At 45.3% G+C, this 24,876-nt stretch overlaps 2 protein-coding genes across 2 annotated transcripts; one reads left to right on the top strand and one right to left on the bottom strand. All coding sequences in view use genetic code 11, as the record gives it.

The window, feature by feature from the left end:
• Positions 1-3,356: 3,356 nt before the first annotated feature.
• EGR_03378 (Zinc finger protein AEBP2) lies at positions 3,357-8,282 on the bottom strand (the record flags this gene model as incomplete). Its single annotated transcript, XM_024492627.1, has 6 exons — positions 3,357-3,423; positions 4,744-4,817; positions 6,881-7,203; positions 7,456-8,092; positions 8,125-8,194; positions 8,230-8,282. 6 exons carry the CDS (start codon positions 8,280-8,282, stop codon positions 3,357-3,359), a joined length of 1,224 nt encoding a protein of 407 aa, XP_024353028.1.
• Positions 8,283-9,452: 1,170 nt separating this feature from the next.
• EGR_03377 (CCR4-NOT transcription complex subunit 6-like protein) lies at positions 9,453-23,252 on the top strand (the record flags this gene model as incomplete). Its single annotated transcript, XM_024492626.1, has 9 exons — positions 9,453-9,494; positions 11,360-11,489; positions 13,705-13,968; positions 16,966-17,076; positions 19,471-19,533; positions 20,260-20,715; positions 21,014-21,422; positions 21,537-22,024; positions 23,047-23,252. The coding sequence occupies 9 exons, from the start codon at positions 9,453-9,455 to the stop codon at positions 23,250-23,252; spliced, it is 2,169 nt and encodes a 722-aa protein (XP_024353027.1).
• Between the last annotated feature and the right edge of the window lie 1,624 nt (positions 23,253-24,876).

Raw genomic sequence — 24,876 nt, 5'->3', positions numbered from 1 at the left:
GCTCCGATCCTTCATTTTTAAATTCCATTTGGAGGCCTGACCATGGTGATGCTTTTGAAGGGAAGAGGGAAAGTGCATCACCGTTTAAAGCATCCATCTACGTAGATCGTCCTCAGTGATCTATAAATAACTCATGGGGAAGATTGCATTGCTGAATAGGATCCACGTCGGATCTACAAACACTAAGCCGAGCATTATGCGATAGCGGTTATAGAGAGATCCTACTTGATATCAACTTTGAAGTGGGGATTTGGCACAAATGAGTGGCAAATGAATGCTACCTAGAGGAATGACGACTGAATGAAGACGGCTGAGTTCGACTGTTGTTAATTCACCCATACCTGGTGATGGAAAAGGAGTGAGGATAAGCCATTTTCCTTCCTTTGTGCCCTTAGTAGGGGCGAAATTTGACACACTGTTGTGTGGCAGATTCTTCTCTTACAAAGTTCAACCATCTACCGTGAAAAGCAAAGCTGAATCCCAAAAACAGTATGAGCAAGTATTCGTTGACTCAAACGCTATGCTTCCGATCCTGCAATCTCAAATCCTGTTTACGTTTTCACCGTATTTAATTCTTGAATTGGCTTCTGGTTAAACGACCAACACGAGTGATTCTTTTATGACCGTTTCATGTCATAAACATATAATTAGACATGCTGCAGCACCGTTGTGTCTGGATATACCACCTAAACAACTCGTGCTTTCAAGATACAACTTGTTAGGCTGCTCCTGGCATGAAGATCTCGCACTCAGCTTCTTCTACCAACCGTCTCAACACGCATTTTTTTGTTTTCGAGTCTTTCAAATTGCGAGGTAGTTATCAGAACCTTGCACCATATCTATCTTTAACCTCTTTAGAGCATTTAACCTTCAGTCAGAATCGACTTCTGACTGCCTGAAAAATATAAAAATTCGAGGTTCTTAAAGGCGCCACATGCAACTTCTCCACCATACCAATCGCCTGGATGCTTAATGACTTTCTAAAGCATACAGACATCACATGTCGGTAAACTCTTGTCACGATTTGCTCGACTTCAAATTCACGCCCGATCCAGCAAGAGGGTGCTGGATCTACCCGCGGTTTTCCTTGGCTTGATTTTCCATTTCTTTCTTGCAAGTATTTGCAAGAGGGGAAGAATTGTTGTCGCGTCACTATTAAAATCGCATCCCATTCCAGCGCGTCGGTGTCATTAAAAATTTTGCTACTATTAGAACAGCTATGCATCAACCCCTAGACCCTGGCCTTTTGCCTGCATGTGAAACAGCTAAATGCATCGTTTGGAAATGTCACCACGCATTCGAAAGCCATAGCTTAAAAGACTTGAGTTGCCTTCCTGAATAGATGGCGAGGAATGGTGTTGTCGGTTCGGAGCGCTTCAGAGATGGCGACAACTCGAAGTGAAAGGAGGCAAGATGGGATGCGTTATCGATTAGGCGGCGCGGGTGGATGTGTTGACGTCGGCATTGATTGCGTTTCTCAAGCGGCGTTGGGCCACACCTTGTCGCTACCGATGAGTCACCCACCTACCCACCCACCCCCAGTCATCGATACACGGGCACACCAACACCGGCACGTGCGCCCTCACGAGAATGCGCACGCACGCACACGCGCACAAACGTGGCGCGAGATGAAACGATGACTCAGCCGGTTTGACCGCGTCGGTTCCACACCCCAGAAGCAGGCGGCAGCTACTGCCTACCTGCTCCTGTGCTAAACAGAACTCAGGCAGCGACGGTACAGTTCTGCAGTCGCTTCAACTCGCCCCCTGTTTCCACCGCACCACTCTCAACAACTTTAACCTGCTCTTTGTTTGAACTAACTTGACAGCACCATGTGTAAGTTAAATCTGCGCATGCATAATGATTGGTGTGGAGACACCTCCACCGCTTCGGTTAATTGGAACGTCTGGTGGTGTGTCACCCGCTTACACTCCCAGAAGGTGCGTAAATATGGCTGTTTTGCGCCTGGTTTGGTGCGCCATGGCATGACTAGTCACCTTTACCTCAACATTGTGCATGGAACTAGCAGAAAGAGTAGGCAGCGTGTGGTCGAAAAAGACCGCCAGATTTCACGCGACTTATGCAGATTAACAGACGTACCGAGTAATAGCCTCGCCCGTAAGATAGAAGCAAATGTTGGCATTTTGAATTACACCACAAAAGTGCGCCATCCTAGCATCAACAACCATGTTTGTTGTAGCGTCTTGAAAGACGTCAGTAATCACGCCTCTCGAAAACTCCCATCGCCAGGCTTAGTATTACCCAAGACGTGTCTGCGAACAGAGGGGAGGGTACATGTTTTGTTGAATAAGGGAAAAAAGTGTTAAGGCCATGAAATGATCTAAAGACATGAATTTTCGTTTAAAAAAGACTTTACATCTAGCAGTGGAAAAATCTTCCACTATCATTTCATGATGCTCAGAAATCTTGCCAAGTGATGATGCAATTCGTCACCTGACAGACGAATTGTAATAGCGGAATGGATCTACCACCACTTACCACGGCAATCTAGCAGGAAAGCAGTTGGAGTGGTAATTGTATGGAAGTAAGACTACAACATCGAGTTACCACCAAGCGGAGTGGACACACCGTCCACTCTATCGCGGACAACTCGCTAATTGGTCTGCGGGAATACCCACTGCCAGAGCCGTCTATCCCTCACCTTGAGACTACCATTTAAATGGCGGCCCATGTCGAATCACTTCCACTAAAGTAGGCAAAAGACACAACGCACCAGCCAGGAGCATGAACCCATGTATTGGAGGCTTCTGAGAAGACCATATGAGGTTGAGATACATTGAAATGTTTGTGTGTATAATAAGAGAAAAGACCTAGTCGTGTAAGTAAAAAGTACTTAGAAGATAAACTAAACACACGCGCACATCCGTTTGGTTGAAGATGATACACACACAGACCCGCACGCATACATACTGGTACAAACGCATGCACGTTTACATTATTCATCGATGAAAGAAAAGATATCGAGGATTCATTCCTAGACAAATCCACTATGTACAGACCGGTGAACACGTAGTCAGTTGAGAAGTCTCAAAGAATGAGGACAGGAAGGAGGAGAGAAATGCGCTTTGGCATAGTCTGACGGGTAGGTGCGACACCATCAGATGTGAAAGTAGAAAAAAACAGGACGGAAGATGGAAAAACAAAGAAAGAACATTTGGGAGGAGCAGAAAGGTTTTTATACAGCCGCGGTGGGGAAGGATGTGAGAGTGAGGTCCTAGAGAAAATCCTATCGCTGAGGCCTCAGCTCGATTTGTCCCTTCATATTGCACAAATTGTGTCCTCAACACCAACGGACGAGGAGCGGAGGAGGCAAGGGAGGCATGAATGGCGAGGACTCAGAGCTTGTCCAACGCGGCCGCTGCACGAACCTCCTCTTCGAGGACCCACATCACTGGTGGTATGCTAAAGACACGGACAACGATAACGCTAATTTGACAGGTCTAGTGATAATGACCCTTCGATAACCTAAACGGGAGACTATCACAAATGTGACAACGTTAGTTTGGGGAATTAAAGCCTACAAAACCAATTGAACGGCTCAGGAGAATATAACCTGTCACTCCAACATCTCTAACAAGCAATTGAATGGTTAAAATTAACACAAAGGCTGCAAAACAACCTTTACACCAGCAAAGCAGTTAAGATGTTTTACTGAACAAAGTTGGTCGGTGAGAAATGAGTCAAGTGATGTACGTTTAGGTGTCTATTGTATCAGCACAGTGACGATTTTATCATTGTACCACTTTACTGCCTCGAGCAGGACCTCTGTTATGTGAGACTCGACACTCCGTGAGGGCCTGCAATGTACCCGACCTGACATTTCAGTGGATAAACCTCAAACCCTGCAGGGCCAAATTCGATTCCAATTTCGGACACGACAACATCCACCCTTTACTGAATCGTATTACGACAACTTGGTGTGAGAGTTGGTACCCAGCACTGCGATGGCACGGAATTTGGACGCAGGACCTATACACATGCGAGCACACGGACAGGGATGCGAGGCTACGGAGGTCAGGACACAACACAATGATTGACTGACTAAATTACTTAAAAAAATGGCACCGCGGTGGTTGAGCTAATTTTTTCAGCCAGAGATAAGCTTGCAGATTGCTCGAGTCAGTAGTCAACCCTACCTCTGGATGAGATATGAAACGACAAAAGGAGGCGACTGAACCGGAAACTGCTCGACAATAGAACAAGTAATCTGATTGAAGTGAGCTCGAAACGTTCAGGATTAGTTTGCCTTTGTTATTCACCACTTAGTGTTTGTTGAGATTATGCAACTGATGAAGTACGAATGAGAGCGACTTTTAACCGGACTAGTGGGCAAATAAACTTGAATTTATTGGAGCGAAACAATCGCCGACAAAGTCGTCGTTTGCAATGGCTAGTCATAAACTCAAGAGTAGAGGTACATGAAAAAAAGTGCTTACGAAACACATCCTAAGTTTGCGCCAAAAAATCGTTACTCTCCGACTTGGGAAGCAACTAAAACCCGCGTCATAAGTTGTATTTGTGGTGATTTGAAGTGAAATTGCAATGTGCGTAGCTTTTTTGGATAAGTTCATTTCTGAGTTCAGCAGTACTTTTCGATAACTAACATCCAACTAATCAATCATTCAATTATTCGACGATGTAGCAGTGAAGCAAAAACAAGAACTTCGAAGACAGGAAACCGCATCAGCATTGAAGGAAGAAAAGGGAACTCGAAAAACTCACTTCGTACATAGATCGCCTTGCCATTTCACGAGGTATTCGGTCTTGTTTTCCCGAGTCAATCTTTGGCCAACAAACTGTTGTGAGAGAAAGTAAAGAAGGCGTTGGACATTACATTTCCAAGCAGAGTAAAATAACAATCCGACTACTTTAAGAGCTTCCCAAATTTATTTTTTCCTATGAGCAGCAAATTTCAGTGTCCTAAACAAGCTATTGCAGGCATGTAGGATTTAAAAATACACAAGAGGACTGCCTTTGAGAAAAAACAAAATAAAGTACCACAGATGTCTGCCTCTTAACATTCAAAGGGGTGAACCAAGCAGCAAGAGTCGTGTATTGAAGCCTAGGAATCCTCAAACACATCTGGGGTGGGTTCCACAAACAAAAAATGCTCTGGCCTGCAAAAGAACAACTGGGACCGCGCATCGCTCCACCATCAAGTAACACCAGCCAACCAACGCGTGCATGCATGTCACTACAGAGCCAAAGGACCGATTTTGACCCCTTTCCTACCGAAAATTAGCCTGAGTAAATGGAAGATCCAGTAGAAGGGGGAAGGGGGTGAGGGGGTTAATAACAATGCATGGACAGGACCAATGCATTTGCTAAGGTTCGGGTAATGCAAATCACAAATATAAGTGGCGTCAAGTGGGGTAACCAGGGCGCACAGACATTTGCAACGGATTCCAAATGTGCTTCAATAATGACTGTTTGACAATCTGTGTAGTAGATTTTCATTAGAGCCTACATTCAACCCGACTCGCCGAAATTAAAGTTAGTACACTGTTGTACCGTGAAAAGAAAACTCAAATCAATTCCAGCGAAATACGCGTTTAATTAAAGGAAACGAGATGAAAAAAGGGCAAAAAAATATGCTAGTACCTTTGAGGAAGGGAGGAGGTTTGGATGTGGAGAGGCATAGCAAAAACAGTGCAGCTCGCATATGCAAGTATTGAAAGTGGCAGGACAATTCTCGTATGAGAGACAACTGCAAACAAGTCACCCGCATTATGTTAACTTATGCATGCAGAAATAAATACATCCTAGAAGTATACGTATTCTCAAAAAAAATTAACTAGACAGCTGACATGAGAAGACCACGACAGAGAGGTGATGGGTATTTCAGGAATGCCGATGATTCTGATTAGCCTCCGGAGGGTTTTGTTAAAGCGGTCACGTCAATATGAAAGGAATGAGCAGAAACATGATCACGATACACTATCTACATCACACTACAGATGGGACGCGACGTCACACGACATCTACAGTTTATGAACGCGAAAAGATTTGAAGACAGAAGTGTCGGTATTGCATGAAACCGTCAAACAGGTAGGCATGTAACACACCACTCACACCCATACCATGAATGACGTTGCTTTACACAAACATTTCCATGATCATACGTTCACATTTTAACATCAAATGTATAATTTTAGATTTTTACTTCATACTATGTGAAAAATATGTGGTACAAGGCACAAAAGCCGTAAAAAACTCCACGGACAATTTGTTTTACACCATCAAATATACTGCCGGTGGCAAGTCAGACTAAAAAACTCGCTTAAGTGAGTAAATTCCGGTCGAGCTAAGCCCATTTGGATGACTCGACTTAAGCCTCAAACATTCGGCAGTAAAGAGAAAACCTAATGGCAAAAGCAGGCTTAAAGTGGAGCATTTAGTTGTTTTAATTTACAACGCTTACGGACAGACACTTTAAAAACCTGCCATTTTTTTATTAACACAGAAGGAAGAAGAAAAGCAATGTCAATAAGTAATCCGTTTTAAGTGAGTTCAAATACAATTTAACTAAAAATAGGTAAACTGCTTCCTCTGAAATATGAATACTATGAGAACCTATGAGTTCAACATCAAGAACTGACGTCGAAAAAAACAAACATATCGCTACACTCCATTTTATGGGTAGCACTAAAGCGATTGCACAATTCCTCAAAAATCGCAACCCTATACAAATCCCAAGTTGCGAAAATAATTGCAATTTGTAAAATGGCATACTGGAAGAATGGTTATTAAAGACTACTACAAGCTGAAGTTCCGGTACGGAACTCTAAATCAGGCGAGTGTTGCACCGGTGTGGAGAGAAATGAATCAAAGATAGCATAAAGGGGGCGAGTGAGCTTACGGTGTGAGGAATAGTGAGGAGGAGTTTAACGCGATAGCACTCGGGCCTGCTTGCAGGTCGAGGGGATGATGCGGAAGCGTCACCCGAGACAGTCGCAATTGTGGATCGCAAAATGCGCTTTTCGGGGGAGCTCGACTCACGATTGTCGCTCCTGATAGGCCCTGGTAGGGCCACGTGGGTGGAGAGAGGGATATCGTTCGAGGCGGAGGGTGAAGGCGGTCGAATAAGGCTCTCGATGGCACGTTCGGCGAGGAGCTTATCTAATACAATCCGGTTCTTTATTATTATCTTTGACCTGGCGTCGTAGAAGTCCACGTGTCTGACTGGGAAGAGAACAAAGTATGACCTTCTTATGGCAGCATAAATAGGGATACTTTTCGAGGAATAAGTTATTTCTGTTAATAATGTAAATAACAATTGTATTAATGGTATATAACATGCATTTAAGCAAAAAAGTTCACTTTATGTTTAAAATCATTGGAACCGTTGACAGACCAGCTTTCAGGTAGATCAATAATAATTTTACAGCTTGTAGCGTATCGTACATAATTAAATTGAAATTTAAGAGGAGTTACTTCGACAAAATCGGAATTTTCGTTTCCTCCTTGATATTCTTCGAGTGCAATTTTTGAAGTTAGCACGATTTCTAGTTCCACCAGCTGGAGATCCGGGTAGAGATTGAGAGAAGGGCGGTCCTTTGGTTACGGAAGCCACATCACCCGCTTTCGAACGCATGTGATCACGATCGATGTGCCGCTGGAGTAAACTTGAGGAAGAAAAACGTTGGAAGCATCTATCAAATATACACGAGAACGGTTTTCCTTTGGCCTCTGAGTGCTCCTGCACGTGGCGCGACAACCAGTTAGAGGAGACACTGGGATGCCCATAGACCTTGCATCCACTCCATAAACAAGTATAGCGGGACTTTTTTAAGGAAATCTGAGGTAAAACATGAGCCTCTTGGATGTGGGATAGTAACCCACCAGGCCCAATATCAGCACCACTATCACAGCCGACCCATTGGCAAGACTTCGAAAAGACTTGCGAGTGATCAGTCGATGAGGAAGCTACAGACGGTGCTCTTGAAGACTGTTTATGATTTCGAGATTCGTTCAAGACCGATTCTCTTGATTGATTTAAGAGCTCGTTGCTGTCAGTGCTTTCTTGACTGGGTGTGCGAGAAAGCACCACAACGCTATCACCATCAGAACTCTAAAAGATGCAATACAAGTAAGCATATTTACCATTTCGCTATTTGAAATTGAATGGGGTGTGACTTCACAGATATCGCTCTGGGCCTTAGCCGAAATGAGCCTTAAATGGCGTATTAGAATGCAATAAAATATTACCTTAATGATGAACGGGATAAAGTCCTAATCGGAACGCGAAGAGCAGGACACATTGCTTTAGATGTTGATGAAATTTACAATGAAGATATGAGGGAAGGGTATTTCTATTACAAATATTACCTAAATGAAATACAGTATTCGATCAAGACATAGCTATCAGCCACCCTTAACAACCTTGATTAAAGCTATTCATTTTAAAATGGGCAAACACCTTGATCAATATAAACATGTTTTTAGAAAACTCTGCAGTTGTAGCTGTCATTTAACAAACAAATGCCCCACTAAAAGTCTAAATTGACTTGAAGTATGTTTGTCTATTAATTCAGAGCCATTTGCATCAACGCAAATCTTGCCCGGTTATGCATTCTACACATAAAAAACATTCCCTTTAAGATGGATATTTCATTATTAACCTAAAATACGATTTTTGCACTAAAATCAAGTGCTCTTCTACGTATGCAGAGAAGCGTGGCCACAACTTTTCCATCAAGATGTTGGACTTGAAAATAGATTGTCAAGATCGATGTCGAAGCAAAGGATGTGAGCTCTTTAGACGAACATTTTCAGAAGGCATTCGCTTTAAAAGTAGAGAAATTAAAAATACAGTCCTAAAATTAACTTTTTAATGTATTTTTGAATAAACTCATGTGGTTGTCAATAATGGTTGCTGCAAATACTAAATAATTTCAAAACTGTTCGCTAATTTCTTTTTTGTATTTATACAAACGAACAAAAGTATGTAGCCTACGAAATTTAGTGAGACATGACTGTTCGGTGACCCCATTTTTTACTAAATGGGGTCACAATTTAGGTGCATTATACTGCCTGGATAGCTTGTTTAACTCAGTGTTTGATTAGGCGAACAATTAAGTTCCCACAGTTTGTACTCCTTTGTGACAGAATGGTCTCTGGACCTTACCAGCCACCTTTAGACCTTATGTGCATTATCGTGTTTTCTGCTATACTACTGTGACCTCTTGCGAACTCCGGGTAAACTCTAGGGAAAGGAGCATACCAAACTGATTTACCAATTTGCGTTTGTTACACTAATTGAGTTTGTATACGGGTGTAGGTGCGTGTGCTGCTGCCCGACATGCAGACCTAAATTAATGAAATTAGTGGTTAAGGCTTTAGGAGATTCAGAACATGGTGTAACAAAGCCTTTTAGACCGTTTTTAAAAGTGTAAATGAAATAATCAGACCATTGTTAAGTGGTGCACGGCATGTGTGCACAACAAGAAAGGAACATTACAGATATTGCGAAAGTAATAGGAATGATGTAGTATACCATATTTTCAAAATATCAAGTTTACGAATCAAACTTGAGTATGTTTTGACTGCATTCGTCTTTATAAGACCTCTTCTAACTGGTTTTTTCCAGGGTTTAGAAAGAACATGCTGCTTCCCCCATATGCTACTACTCATTATACCTGATTAAATGACAGCTGAAAGATAGATCTTTCTCGCCTAAAATATTTTGTAATTGAATGACACTGTAGTGATTTCGACTTTAGTCCATGCATTAAAGGTTTAACACCCTGATTTTGTTCTAACCTTTTATTTGGTGTACCGCCGATTGTGTTTTCGTTGATTTTTATTCATTGTCAGGAATTTGGAGGTTATCCTAAGTAAGTGCGCTCCGTTCCCCGTTGTTTTTTGTCATGATGCGGTTCACAATTTTTCCTAAATTAAATGATTGTTATATATTCGGAGTTCCGTCTATGTAGTACAATTTGGGGCCTATATTTGGTCATGGACGAACTGTCAGCGGGTGCACGATCGACGGCATCTTCATTTGTCCAATATGCCATTACCCTAGCTTCCATTTACTTTCGGGATATATTTAGTTGCTGAAACTGCACCTAGTGTTACTTGCCTTTACTTAGGTAGCTCTCACTTCACTTTACCTTCGCCACCCAATTTGTGGGCTTCTTTATTTAAGTGCAAACTTCTGTAGTCTGGGGCGGAATTTAATCAATATTAACTTCTATTTGTTTGACTCGGTAGTCATTGTGGGACGTCTTTTGCCTATCTTCTGGGTCGAATATGTCACTGATCTTCTTAAGTGGAAATGTAGACATTGTGTCTTGTTTTAAAGCTTATGGTTAGTGTTTTTCTTGTTATCGCACTTCTGATCTATCCCTTCTGAAGTCAGTTTTTTTATTCTTCTATCATATTAATGGGCTGCTTTCGTTCATTTGTTAGTCTATGGATATTTTCTTGAATATTTTATGCGCCTAACACAATGCTAGATCTGTGACGCATCTCTGAGTTCCGTTTTATATTAATTTCCGCGCTCTGATGAGTTCGATTCAAATTACATTTTTGTGCTAGTTGTAATCACAATTTTGACTTTGACATCATCACGTACGAATTGTACTTACTTTTTCATATTCCTTTACCATTCATACATTTATTTTGATCACTTCCTTGCACATTAAGTACAGTTTTTTGCCACTTTGACCCTGCGTTATTGTGATTACTATGCTTTATGCCCCTTAAACACAACCTAGGTGCACACAGTTTTATTGGAACGGGCGGAATATGTACCGGGGATTAGGTTTTATCCGCACCTTGACTGTTCCTCTGAAAGCTTCGCTTTTTTTCCTTTTAGATGCCTCCCCGTCCAACGATTTACTCTTCTGACGTAAGCCTATGATGTATTTATAGTTGTCCGCTTCTTGATGTTTTATTTATGATTCTACTAGTTTAATGGCTCTGTGGTCACCAAGTTTTCAGGACGACGATCGTAGGGTATAGTGGAAAGTGACCACATTTTAGGGGAGAGGGGGGTTATTTAAAAGCCACGTTACCGGGCAGCGTGACTGTGGGTCATCGAGTTGTTGGATTCCCCTTTGTTGTCACAGCGCGCTATCAGTCTCATTTAACGCCTTTCCATCGTTGGAGGCCTTAACTGGTGCGTGTCGCAGCTGCAATTAGCTCCGTAGGCCTTCAAATAGTGGTAGTGGCAGAGGCGGGTCGGAAGGGGGGGGGGGGCAAACAGCTGTTGTCATTATCGATTTTTTAGTGAGTGCACATCGAGGCGCATGAGCAGTAGCGCTGCCGGTCAAGGCCCATGAGATCAGCTGGTCTTTTCAACGGTCTTTTACGCCGTTTTCCCGGTTTGCAGGTCCTTAACACACCCACCTCCTTTCCGGTTCGCCGTTCAAACAACCTAAATGAGTTCACTATGCAGTCACGCCTCATAAGCGAGGAGGAAGCTAGGAATCGTGCCAGATGGTTTCGCGTTAATCTCACAGGTACGTTTGTTTTTTGTTTTGCTTACCTTTTTGCCAGCAAACCTTTCTTCATGTGGAGGCATCTGCCACTTTGTTTTGACACATATTTCAAGTCTTTCACTTATCCACTTTTCTTTTCACGCATCACCAAGCCTCAAAAAGTTGGACTGATAGGTTCGTTTTGTTCTTCAGTTAATCAGCGCAATTAGACGCACATGATGTGTAAGTCATTCGTGTACAGCTTTCGGTTTCAAATCACAGTGCGCGCGATTTTGTGGTGTTGAGCGAATCGTGAGGCGTTCATCTGACACAAAGGGAGGTCGGGTGGCGTGATCAAAACAATAACTAATCCATTTGAAGTGTTATTTCTTTAAGTAACATCCTTGTATGTGATCTGATTTGACCGGTTCTCTGTTATAACGTCTTCGCCTGCCTATTATGAGTGATTTTAATGACTTGCTATTTTTGTTCTTGTCGTTCTTCAATTAAATCCGTGACATACATACTTTCGAAGGCTTAATAGACGTCTTTTTGTTGTGCATTAACTCAAGCCATCTATTTTAGCAACTTCTATTTTACATGAGTTGACCCATATCCTGAATTATGAATGTTGTGCAATTTTGGACGCTTATTTTTTCTCGTCGCAAGACTATGCTTAGTTAGATATGCCTTAAGACGTGGCGATCATTTTTCGGGTCGTCTGAGTAGCGGCTTTAGCGTAGCTCTGGTCTGGGCGCCTTTTTATACTTTTGTAATGTCAGAGCCCAAGTCTCTTCTTTTCAACGTGATAGGAGCAAAAGATGTTCTGCCACAAGCGAGGTCGTGGCAACATCTCATTATGTCAGAGTTACTTTTTATATCTAAATTAGTTTCGTTGAATTTTCTTTTCCTATCGATACGATTGGCGATAGTTCACTTCTTCCCGAACAGTTTATTTGACTCTGGTGTAGTGTAAACATGGAAGTTTGCTGTTGGCGCTTCTTGTCCGTTAATTATTTGCCATTTCCCATCAATATCTGCCACGGTAATGTTCTTTAATTCATACTGTAGGCAAAAAAATAGGTGGAAAAGTTTGGTAAATTCACTTATTTTGCCGTGAATTATGTAACCTCAATTCGCCCGTATTGACAGCACTAATGACGCTCGGAGATCATTCTCCTAACTCGACCAGTGCTGTAGATAAGCTTTAGGTCTTCCACAATTGTTTAAATGGACCTCTTGCATTGCACATCCGTGACCAAAATTCCCCAGTGTTTGTGTAATTTAAACTGGTTGAAACCAGGTCCATTGGGGAGTGAATGTGCATGTGAACACTTGCGGGGCAGCACGCCATGCCGCGTTTGAAGTGTGCGGCAAACATAGCAAAAATCTCAGTAAGGTACTTCTCGCATGACCTCTTCGCCGCGCTACCTCTGGTTCCCGAGCCGAAATACACCTGATTTTCTTTAAAAAGCAAGTTTTTTATACGTGAATCGAGAATGAGCCGTGCGATTTCCATCTACTCCCCGGAAAACTCGGGAAACAATCGGGTTAACGAAGATGTGTAGACGCAGACCTCCCCGTTGTGAGATATGTGCCACCGAGAGAGCGAAACAGAACCCTGTGCACTATAATTGAATGTACGCATGAGCGGTTTTGGTCCTACAGCTGGGTAGCTTCGAGTGCGGGATTTCCTACACGTAATTCACACGGGCACATAAACACATACACAAGGTGTGTGTGCCTGCGATGCGTTTTCAGGTTGTCGTTCTTTCCACCGCAGGCATCCTTCAATCGATTACACCTTGCAGTACTTTTAACCCTTTGCTGGCACACTTCGTCCTATTTCACTACTACTTGAAATTGTATTGAAGAGTGCCACTGCCAGTTTACAAAATGTGTTGTAGTAGCGTCTTAGCTAGTCAGCTGTAAGTACATTCTCCTTACTTAGCCTCATTTTACCCTCTGCATTGGCTCCCACTCGTGGTAGACATTTCTAGACGTAACACACAATTATGCTTAGTACTATCTCATACGGTCTCCATTAAATCCATCCTCTTCGAATGTGGCCGACTGTCTACGTGTGATAAAATCGCGGCTCAAGTTGTTGCTTTCCTCCGCCCGGCTCATAAATCGGCGTCATTTTTTTTATTTACAGGAACTGATATCGGACTATTACCGTCTCATATAAGATCATTTTTATGCTAATTGAGGCTAGGTACGGATTAAACATAGTTTTTCTTCTGGCTCTCTTTAGGTCCGCTGAAAAATTTTCCCCGCAACATCTGCTACCTAACCTACATCACGACATTGGTGATTAAGAATAACAACTTGGAGCGCCTACCGCCAGAACTGGGGAACTTGGTGAACCTTGTCAATTTGGATGCCAGTTACAATCGATTGAAGGTTTTGCCATCCACCATTGGTGAGCTCACCGATCTCAGAGCTCTGATTCTCAATGACAACCAAATATCAGATCTCCCCCTCGAGGTTGCTCGTCTGCTAAACCTTAGGCTCTTAAGTGAGTCTACTTTTCCATCGCCCTCTTTGATTGCCTTTTTGCTCTATTGAGGCTTACCCCTCTATCTAGTTATCTCCACACGTTGGGGCTTACAACAGTCCTTACTCATGTGATTCTTATTGTGTGGTTGTTCCAAGGGGAGGGCCTACGTCACCGTTGCCTCTCCTTCTGTGCCACGTTTGATCAATTTTTCTTCGCAGACACTCAATGGTCCCTTTATTTTCTACTGTAGGGTAAGCTTTTTTCAAGTTAGAGGGTACGGTAGGGAGGCACGTATATCTCCAGCTGAAAAACGTAAACTCTACCAGATTTTGTCGTTAGGCTTTGCGTCCTTGTCCTCAGAGGAGATGCGATCGCAGCGGGCGACCTCACCGTCGTATTAATTACCCCAGTCTCTTGCATACGCGCGCATGGCCTCTGCCTTGCCTCCGCTTAATGGCTGTGGCTCAGACGCGGCTGTCTGCCCCCACCCCTGACACAGACACAGGAACCCGGATAGGCACACCGACACGCACACGCTCATACTCGTGGATGTGACGGGCATCCACTGCTTTCCTCTCGCGATGCATGCCTGTGCGTGTGTGTGTGGCTCGGCTTAAATTCCCCCTCCCGACCCTCCCTCCCCGAAAAAATGGATTCAGGAGCTGCGCTATTCGCAGACACCTGATTTGATGACTCAGGATGCAGTAGGGCCGTCTTCTGTCTGTTAGCCGATCGCGCTATCGGACGATTTGGATGTGAAAGTTCGTGCATCAATTGGTTTATGCGCTCGTAAGAAGGAGGAGTAGTCGGCTTATGCTATCCCCGGTCCCGCATGTTTGTCCTCTTTTCTTACAGATATTCTCAAAACCGGGTCAATTGATAAATGCCTGAACGACGTGCATGAGTGTGCTTTGTGAAGTTGCCGGAGCGACTGCCTTCCTGTGAAGTGTATCAGGAGCATCGCATCCATCATTTCGTGGCTAATGTGTGTATTGGGCGAAATGAAATTGCCTCTTGTTTATTCAGAGCAGCATGAGCCGCCCGCTTCTTTCTGGCTAGTTTTCGCCTCGTTCTGTCAGTCACTTAGTCTCAAGCATATCATTCAAGCATACACGCAGGAACCCGCGTACACTCATGATCACAAAAGAACGTGTAGAGCAGAGAATGCCATGCGCACCATTACATGCAGGCCTTATGGACTTTGAAGTAGGTCGTGTAGTTGCCTGCGCAATGCTTGCTTGTTCCTGCACTCCAAGCCTCCAAATCAAAGGCCTCATGCTACGGCGATCACGTTTTTGCAGAACTCGCCAATACTGCGGAGCTGAAGATATTTACTCCACTCCTTTGCCCCATTTCGTCGCTTTCATTGTCGTTATGTGGAGCATGTGTTATCTTCACCAAGTGTGATGCATATGGGAAATTTTTGCATACTTCGTCTCCATATTTACGCATACGAACACACACGTGCGGGCATTTATGCACACATGAGGGTGTACTTCTTTGCGATGTTGGGCTGTGACCCTAGCTCCGATCTCGTTTCTCTCTGCTGTAGTATATCCCATACGCGCAGCGGCAGCACTGTGGCAGTCAAATGTTTCACCTCTTGTTCACCTAAAGGCTAATCTCGTGATCGCATCCCACCTCTGATTTATGATGAGTGTCGGTGATGAGTTTACTATTTTCAAAGCCTCTTCGTATGTGCGTATTTGTGGGCATGGTGACTTCACCAACCACTTGCGCTGGCTAATTTGCATCCTCTAGAGGAAATGAGCGTGCGTGTCGCCTCAACCCATCAATTCGATCCACCCCAGACATTTTTGTTATCGTTATCCTTTGAACATAGAAACACTCGCACAGAGCGGGACTGACAATCTCTGCGTTAGGCTTTCGATGGGCTATTGTTTTTTTTTTTTGGCTCACGTGCCGTCTTCATCTCTCCTGTGTGTGTTGGCGAGACGTGGTGCTGCCTCCGGCCTAGCTGGCTGGAGCTGATCTCAAAGACAGATGATGGGCTAGTGAGGGTGGGTAGGCAGGCGGACGGACGGACGAAGCTGTTCACGCATGATCTTTGTTTACTTTGCAACAGATCGCAAGACCCTCTCATACGCTCTCCTACGCCCGGGTGGTTATTTAGCCTCACAGGTATTTGTGCTCCTAGGACTGGTAGATTTGCCTATTTATTTTTTTTCTCTCGAGATTTCACCGTTTACCTTAACTACATTATCTACACTGGTGTTGGCAACACTACTGTGTAACGCCACTGAGTTTAATATTGCAATTAGAATTAATGCCTGCGGTTCAAAGGTTCCTCTGTGTGGGTGCGGATGTATGTGTACTTCGGTAAACTCCAGGACCTTTGGTTGCGCAGCCCGTTTCTCTCGAATTCTGGGTGTGTGTGCGTGTGTGTGTGTGTGTGTCCCCCACAAATAACCAGCTTCGAAACGGCTAATCTGTATTTTTTATAACACACTGTCAAAAGGACTCGGAGTCCTTTTTTTTTTCTTTGTAAGAGATGCATTTTCGGTCGGTGAAACTAGTTCGCGTATTACTTTCAACCTTAACTGGTTTGCTTTTTTGTTGGGTTAGGCCACTCTTTGCCTCCCTGTTGTTTGCTAGCGTTTGAACACTGACTGGTATTTTTTGTCAAGATCTTACTTGTGTAGCTCGTCCTTGCACATAAGCAAGACACCAATACACCCCCAAACTATTATTCTTGATGGCCCATAATCTCGAATTCATTAGTTCTCAACGTAGCCATACATTGGTGTGCCTTTTTAGTGATTGAACTTTTTAGACGCCTTGTACAAGTGTTTTATGCTTATTCTTAGTCTAGCCTTCTACATTTTGGGTGTTCCACATAACGCCCTTTAATTTCGTCCCTGCATCAATTGTTTGCCAGCAGTAGCCACGACAATTTCGTTGATAGGGAATTCGCAGCTCCGTAGAACAAATGTGGAGCGTAAGCGTCTATTACTAATTTGATGATAATTGGCTTCCTTTCTATGTGTCTTAAAGATCTTCAGAACAACCCCTTGAGTCAGGAGTCGGCGGCTCTCTATGGAGACGGAACTGAGTCCTTTGTTCGACGATTGGTACGGCATTACCTCGACATCTACTCGCGGCAGCGTGAGTGTTATATTGTTCTTTTTTCCTTGTGTATTTGGGGTCGAGTCCTTCCGCCCTGTGATTGGTTGACGGTGGCCATGATGATTGCGCAACACAGCATCCTCGTTTGGTGCCGTTTTCACCTCATTTAGAGGTCGCAAATTGTGCGCTTGATATCGCAAATGGGTGCACAGTTCAAGGACTACCATTTCAATCATTTCTAATGCCAATTTTCCACAAACTCACATTACTGGTTGAAACAACACGCCTTTACCTGGTCGCATTGGGGGAGTCAGTCCCAAAGTGTGCAGATGCATCTCCAAGTGTTGCATTTTCAAAATCCCGTGATTGCCTGAGTTGCCATGTTTGTGCTTGAGTGAGTGTGACTTCCTTTGATATGAATCGGGCACTTCCAACAGTGGCTACTCTTTCCTGTTAGTAGGCTTTGCGTCCCAGTTTGTTGTGATCTCCTTCTTCGAAAATCGAGCTGGCCTTTTCTCCGTGGCCTCATTCTCATCATACGAGCGTATTTGCACGCTCCTTTGCTAAAGTAAGCTCATTTGCAATGGTCCAATCTACCGAATAAACGGTGAGGAATTTCCTTCCCACTGTGATTATCGCAAAGCTTTGGCATCGCACAGCATTTCTTTTTCGTCAAGACGCCAATCTCTGGAGCAGTGTAGAACAATATCAGAATGCTTGATGTTCGAAGCCTGTCATTTCAGCTGGAGCTTAAAGGGTATTTTGAAAAGCCTTTGTTGCAAGTAGGTGCACAGTTTTTGCAGAAAACTGTGAACAGACAACGCCAGTTGAAATGCCCCCATCTTAAACCCCGTTCTTCACTTAAGAGGCTTTGACCCAACTTCAAGTTAGCGTTTCCCGCTTCCAAGCACTTTAATTGGTTTCTTTAAAGACCACTGGAATTATCGAGCCGTTTGCCTTTTTGAATAAACACAACCGTTATTGCTTTACGTTCAAATCAGGGCTTTGTTATAGCATTCAAGCGAGTGCATAATTGTCAGAACTCGGGCGGGTCAGCGGCGTTTGGTTGAAAAATCGAAGTGTGTGCTGACTTTGCACAGCACTTTTATTGTCTTCACCTTACTGATAGTTGCAGACGCGTAAACCGGTGTGGTGTGTTAGCTCCTCACGTGTGTAATTGTTCGGCGTCAGTGTGAACAGTGCAGCCTCCTGTGATTGGCTGGTTGATATGGGTGACGCAGATAACCTCCGCGACTCTATTGGCTCGGGGTGGAGACAACCAGTAAGCGCCTTACCCTTGCCGTATATTTAATCAAACGACCACGACGACCGAGAGCATTAGCCATTCCGTGGAGAGTGACGTGGATTGTGGGTCTCCGTAGTCGTCTACTCACCTACTGACAGTGGAATGCAAGTCCTTGTGGATAGCGGTCCACCTGAAGCAAAAGGTTCTCAGCGCTATCGAACTGCCTCGGATCAGATAGCTTGTAGATCGAGACCAAGGTCTCTAAAGTGGCTAGCGCGGCAGAAGACGGATTTAATATTAGATGTCGACTACTGTAGTTCACCGGACTCCGCGGTAGCTACGGGAAGCGAGTCTCTGGGCAGTTCTGAGAGCATTGATACCTTGGATACCAGAAAAGTTGAGGATTCCAGAGCCAAATCGAATGCACCTCCACGACGCCGGAATAACCGACGCTACCGGCGCTGGTGTCAAATGAAACGCGATTCCTTGGGTTCTGTAGCCCTAATTGAATCTTCGGACTCTTGTGAAAAGTTTAGTAAGATTCCGGAGGCTGAGCTAAAAATCGGAAAGGCTCATCGTCCGCCGGTGCCAGTAGCTGTGGTCAGGAATACGCTCGAGCGCCCATTGGTATTCCTTCCCGGATCTTATCCACCTGACCAGACCACAGTTCCCTCCTACGTCTCGTACTTCCCTGCCTACTCACCTCATTGGCTGGCCCTTCCATACCTCTTGCCCGGGGATGGGCAATTTTCATCCCTTACTCCTGGCATGTAACGATTGACCTAACAGGTCACGATGTCTCCTACTTTGTGGAACATCTACCTCCTCTCACTCCTAAGCGGCCTCAACACGATAAGGTGCCTCCCCCGCAGCCCCTTATGGAGATTAACACAAACCTCTTTCAACCGTATTTGACGTCCGAGCGCGATCGTGCACAGAATTGCGTCCTTTTCTATCCCCAGGCCTGGTCCGCACATCCCCCCTTTGTGTACATACCTGCCCCACTGCATCTTCCTCGGGCGCAGGACCACTGCAGGTCGCTCAAAACCTGTGCGATGCCTTTTAGTGAATTTCCTAATTGTAAGCCTCTCTCTCATTCCTCCCCCATCCGAGATTACATCAACTCCCAATCCAGAGTGATGCAATATACACACGTCATTAATTCATCACTTCTTTGGTTCTTTTAGACATCGGCTCCGCCCCTCCTCATCGACAGTGGCGTCAGTTTGGGACTCCCTCGAGGAATGGATGTGAGTACCATTTTTCGTATCTCTATTCCTTTACCTCCCTCTCTTCTTCTGCATCAGTCCCTCTTGCTTGAATGCCTGCTTTTGGTGTGACTGTGTTTGCGTGCCTGGGGAGGGGGTTACTGAGTCTAGAGGCGGTGGTGGTGGTGGCGGCAGCGGTGGCGAAGGCGGAATATACGGTGCGCGCGCTCGCATCCATCGATCGGAAGGCGTGAGCACGTGTGAGCATCCTTCCACTTGACGGTGAGCCAATGGCCGAAGTGTCGAGGGCAGGCCGAGGGAGTGTTGCTAAATCTACGTGCTACGCGAGAGAGGACGGAGGAGCTGGAGACAGTGCGCCACTTTCTTGTCTCCTCTCACGGGCCCTCGATTGGGCTGGTTTGCAAACGGCGATAAACGCCTTTCGCCTACCTGACTTGTGGGCCCCCTATCAACTCTTCAGCTGGAACTTATCTCAGCAAATGTTGACTATCCCGGATTAGGAGAAAATTTGCACCTTTTTCCGAGCACACACCTTTAGCATCTTGTGACTGCGCACTCTTGAATTCTCAGTTCATTCACGTGCTATCTTGACCATCATCTTAAATCCCCACCCCACTGATATTGGTGTGTTTTGCATCTATTTGGCTCGATATATCCGAGATTTTGAATGTTTGTGATCCTTCATTCACCTTTCTACACCTCAATGTGTTTATTTCCCTTGGTATTCGATCGTGTGATGTCTTGCAGACCGACTCACGGTGATGTGCTACAACGTTCTGAGTGCCAACTACGCGACTCACTCGCAGTACCCCTATTGTCCCAGCTGGGCCATTGATTGGGAGTATCGACGTAGGGGCATCCTGGAGGAGTTGCGGCAATACGAGCCGAACATAATTTGTCTGCAGGAGATCGACACTGACCAATTTGAGACGGTATTTGTACCGGAGCTGGCAAAAAATAACTATGAGGGTGTATTTTTGCCCAAGTCGCGCTCACGTACAATGGAACCTGCATTGGCACGTAAAGTGGACGGTTGTGCCATTTTCTGGCTTTCGGAGAAGTTTACCAAGGTGGCTGAATTCCACCACGAATTCATGATCTCCTGCTCCTCCGTCGCTGACCATCCCTCTCCTCTACTTATCAACCGGGTCATGACTCGCGACAATGTCGCCATTGGTGTTGTTCTGGAGATTAAGAACTCAGGTACGCCTGTTAATGCATTTTATCCCTCCTCCAATCCTGTTTTCTGACCAGGCCTTTTGTCCTTATCTTTGGCCCGTAAGAATATTCAAACGCAGCTGTCAGTGCAGGCAAATGACCACGTGAGGTCTCTAGGGGTGTGTTTTTGTTTCCAATGTTGAACCGTTGTCAAAAGCGTCGTAGTAAGAAGCTGCCTTTTCACTTCCCTCTTTTGAGATGATTTAACGCCATCGTAAAAATCTTTTGACATAGCTATCACGTGGGAACGGTCTTTACCGATCTCCATTTGCCCCCTTTTAAGGTACGAATGGTCGGAGGTTCTGTGTAACCACGGGTCACATCCACTGGGATCCGGAGCATTCCGACGTGAAGTTGATTCAGGCCATCTTATGGACTGCCGAGTTGTGGTCCCGTTTGGAACGGTTCAATGGCGACTGTGAAAAACCGGGCTTGGGTGCCTCTCGAATGCCCGTGATCCTTTGTGGGGATTTCAACTCTCTACCAGATTCGGGTGTGGTCGAGTACCTCTCCACAGGTAGCGTTCCCACCACCCACGTCGAATTCCTCAATTTCGGCTTTAATTACCATTTTGAAGACTGGAAGTTGCTCGAGAAATGGGCTTACGAAGGCAATATTTTGCGTCATCGTTTCAACTTTGATCGAGCTTATCGTGGCAACGCCAATGACGGAATGAGGGTCACCAACTTGACGTAAGCTTACTCAGTATTGATGCTAGATCTAGTAAAAGATTGGGCTCTTTCGATTCTCATTGGATTGAAGCCGTCGGATGTGATAATTGAGGATCCGTTTTAATGCCTTTCTAGGTACGACTTTAAGGGAATGATCGACTACATCTTCTTTTCTCGAAACCACTTCCGCCTTTTGGGAAGTCTGGATCAGATCCCCGACTCTTGGTTTGTGGAAGAGCGAGTTTTGGGCTGTCCACACATTCACGTGCCTTCGGACCACTTCTCACTACTGGTGGAGCTGGATCTGTTGGGACAGCCTGGTCGCGGTCTGGCTATCTCGGATCCCGCTGAGTCTCTCGTTCCTATTTCTAGTGCGCCTCTGGTAGCGGCAGCATCCGCAACCGCATCTACAACCGCCCCTACCGATACGACCTCTATGGTCACCAATATCAGTAGCACTACTCCCACTACCGCCACTTTAAGCACGGCGAGTTCTGGCGCTATTGGATCTACGTCTACTGGCACCACTGGCAGCACCACCTCTGCTAGCATGTCAGGTGCAGCCGCAAGTACAGCAACAGCCTCCTCTGCCACGAACAGTCCAAAGCCAAAGGGATCCTCTGGTTCGAGACAGAAGCAGGGGAAGCGCTAGTCGGTGGTGATGACTTCGGCGAAGGCGGCGGTGGACCACATGGGCACTAGAGCATCTTCTGAGGATGTGATGCTACACATGTATATAAAATACTAACTAAACTGTCTAGACCTCACACTTACCAACTCACTCCGTCCTCTCTTCCTCCTCTGTGCGCCCCTCTGTCTCCCCCACCCACCTCTTGTCGTTTCCCTTTTCAACCGCCCAAGGCAGCAGTCTATCCTTTCTGCACGTGTCTCATCACCTACTCGTTCCCCTTCATTCACCCTTTCCCTCTCCCCTTTATGCGCACACATCCAAATATCCTCCCTTTCCCTCCTCCTCTCTCTCTCTCTCTCTCTCTCTCTCTCTCTCGGTTTCACTTATTTTGTGTACTCTACAAGCGTAAATCGGTTTTTATTCGATCTCCTTTCCGCTGCCACGCTTGTGCGCGTCCGTAGTTCTATCCCACTGGTGGTATTATTACCATTGTGTATGCGCGTCGGGTGTTGTAGTCTTTCTGTTGTTTTTCCTCCTCTCCCTCTCCTACTTTCCTCTTACAAACATTTTTGTCCGCTTTGTTGTCGCCCTTGGCGCCTCTATCCCTCCATTCCTCCGCCGTCATCTGTGTCATGCGTGCGCGTGCGTGTGTGCGTTTAACCGTCCCTGTGTCTGCGAAGGCACTCGTGAAGTCTTGACGTCGTCTCACTTTTGCCTCCCCCCCCCCACCTCCTCCCTTTCCCCTTCCTTCGTGCTAATGTTTCCCCCACTCCCACAAACTTGGCATCATCAACAAGACGGCACTACTATTAGCTATGTAATAAAATCCGCCGATGGCTCTCGTTTTTCAAGCCCCCGAATAAGCATGCTTTCTTCCTACTCTCTTCTCCTGACTTGGGTTTTTGGGTAGGCGGTGGGTTGCAGTAGCTTGGATTGTCCAATGCAATGGGGTGGGAGGAGTGCGCAACGCCTACTGCTTGATAATGCGGCGAGGATCATTACTTTCACCACTAGGTGGTCCCTCCGGGCTCCTCTATTCCGGTTTGCGGTGTAAGATGTTGCACGGAGTTGGTGTTTTAACTGGCGAGACTGTCGATGACTGCAAGTGTTGTCAGAAGCGGTGCTGTGAGGATAGTCGGTACGGAATGAGGGTTGAGGCCTGGTTGGCAGCAGCAGGCTCTTTGCTGAACCGATGTGAGATGGCAAAGGAGGGCTTGTGAATGAGCGCAGTGACCTCCGGAACGGACACTCGCCGCAGTATTGCTTGTCTTGGGGAATTTGATGTGGCCCGGAGTGCGCGTGTGTCGGCGGGGGCGTCGTGTGTTTTCCGAATCTGAGCTAGCTATTGCCCCAATTTGTCCAACAGTGATGGGCTTCTGTGATGTCATCACGTGCACCTCCGCGACAGGGTGTCAGTAGCGGTGCGTCTGAAGCACGGACTTCCACGGCATTTCTGGAGATATTTTGAAAGCGCATCAAACTTATTCAGGTCATATTTTTCGATTTCAGTTTATCACTTTTCCAATCCTTATTAAATTCGTGGACAAGAAAGCCATGGTAACGCGTTCAGTTTATGAAAATGATGCGAATGAAGGCACATTGAGTCGAAGGAAAGACAACGTCATTTTTTGAGGCGATATGCAGCTCGACATTTCTCAATTAAGGGCTGCAGTGGAAGCAGGCTCATCTGCTTTATGTGTCATCATGATGGTTGTTTTGAAAAAACATATCCTTCTAGGCAGGCATGAATTAAGTGATGTATCAAAATACTACGAGAAGAAAATATATTCGTTGGTTCAATAATCAGCCTCTTACAACTTGCTCGGCCGTCTACAATGGCTGCATGCCCACGAACTAGTGGGAGGTGGATTCCCTGTCAAGCAGCAGCTGCAGCCGCTATTAATGAGCAGAGAGGGAGACTCGCTTTGCGTGGCAACACTGTTAGAAACTCCTCCACAAACCCACCTTAGGTATTGACAAGAAGTCTTGCTGACTGATTGCCTTATTGTGCAGACTACGAAAAAGGAGTTTCGCCGTTCCATGGAGCGATTTTGTATTATGTCCAAGGGATCGCTTTGTTGCGCCTTCCTGTCGCACACAAAGTTCTCGCCTCATTGGATATATCCTTCAAGTAGATTTCTAACGATCATTTATGCCTTCAAACTTGGTGTTGCAATGCTCCAGATGTCAGGTGAGTTCAAGCCTTGTGAACTACAACACCGCTCACTTTGGTTGGAAATTTAAAACGCCAGGGCAAGCCCACCACCTTGCAGACAATCAAAGCTAGTAGGACGGGGGTTGTCTCGACAGATGCCAGCTACCAGCTTAATTTGTGCCCTTTATCAAGTTAATAGCTTTTTCTACCCCCCTGTTTGTCATTTGAAGTTGTTATTATCAAGATGCCTCTTTTTTGGGACAGGTTTTTAGAGCAGACTAAATTTGCCTTCGCAGAACTAGAAATCCGGCACTGTATGGAATTTTGGAGATCCCAAATGGCCGTCTCAGCAGCGTTGCTGGGCTGAGAAGGCGATTCAGTTAAACGCTTCCTCCGATATGATAGGGATTAATGATGGCGGGTGTATTGTCCCTTGATTTTCACATTCATTAAGTGGAAGTTAGAAGGTATTACCGCCAGTAGGTGTCACAGCAGATGATTTGCGAACATTGTCATCGCGGAGAAAACCCAGCATCATCTGTGGGTCGGCGCATTTGTCGCGTTCAACTGCAGTGGAGAGAAAGACGTATCAAACTGGCGGATACTGCAATGTGATTTTCTTTTCAGTGGAGCACACGTGTCAAGGCGTAAAAGGCGTTGACTTTCGCATAATCATCGTCACACCCAGT

The sequence above is a fragment of the Echinococcus granulosus genome, assembly GCF_000524195.1.
Source record: "Echinococcus granulosus chromosome Unknown EG_S00017, whole genome shotgun sequence".
NCBI lineage: Eukaryota > Metazoa > Platyhelminthes > Cestoda > Cyclophyllidea > Taeniidae > Echinococcus > Echinococcus granulosus.
The sequence above is the reverse complement of the archived record's forward strand: the minus strand, read 5'-3'. Positions and strand labels throughout refer to the sequence as shown.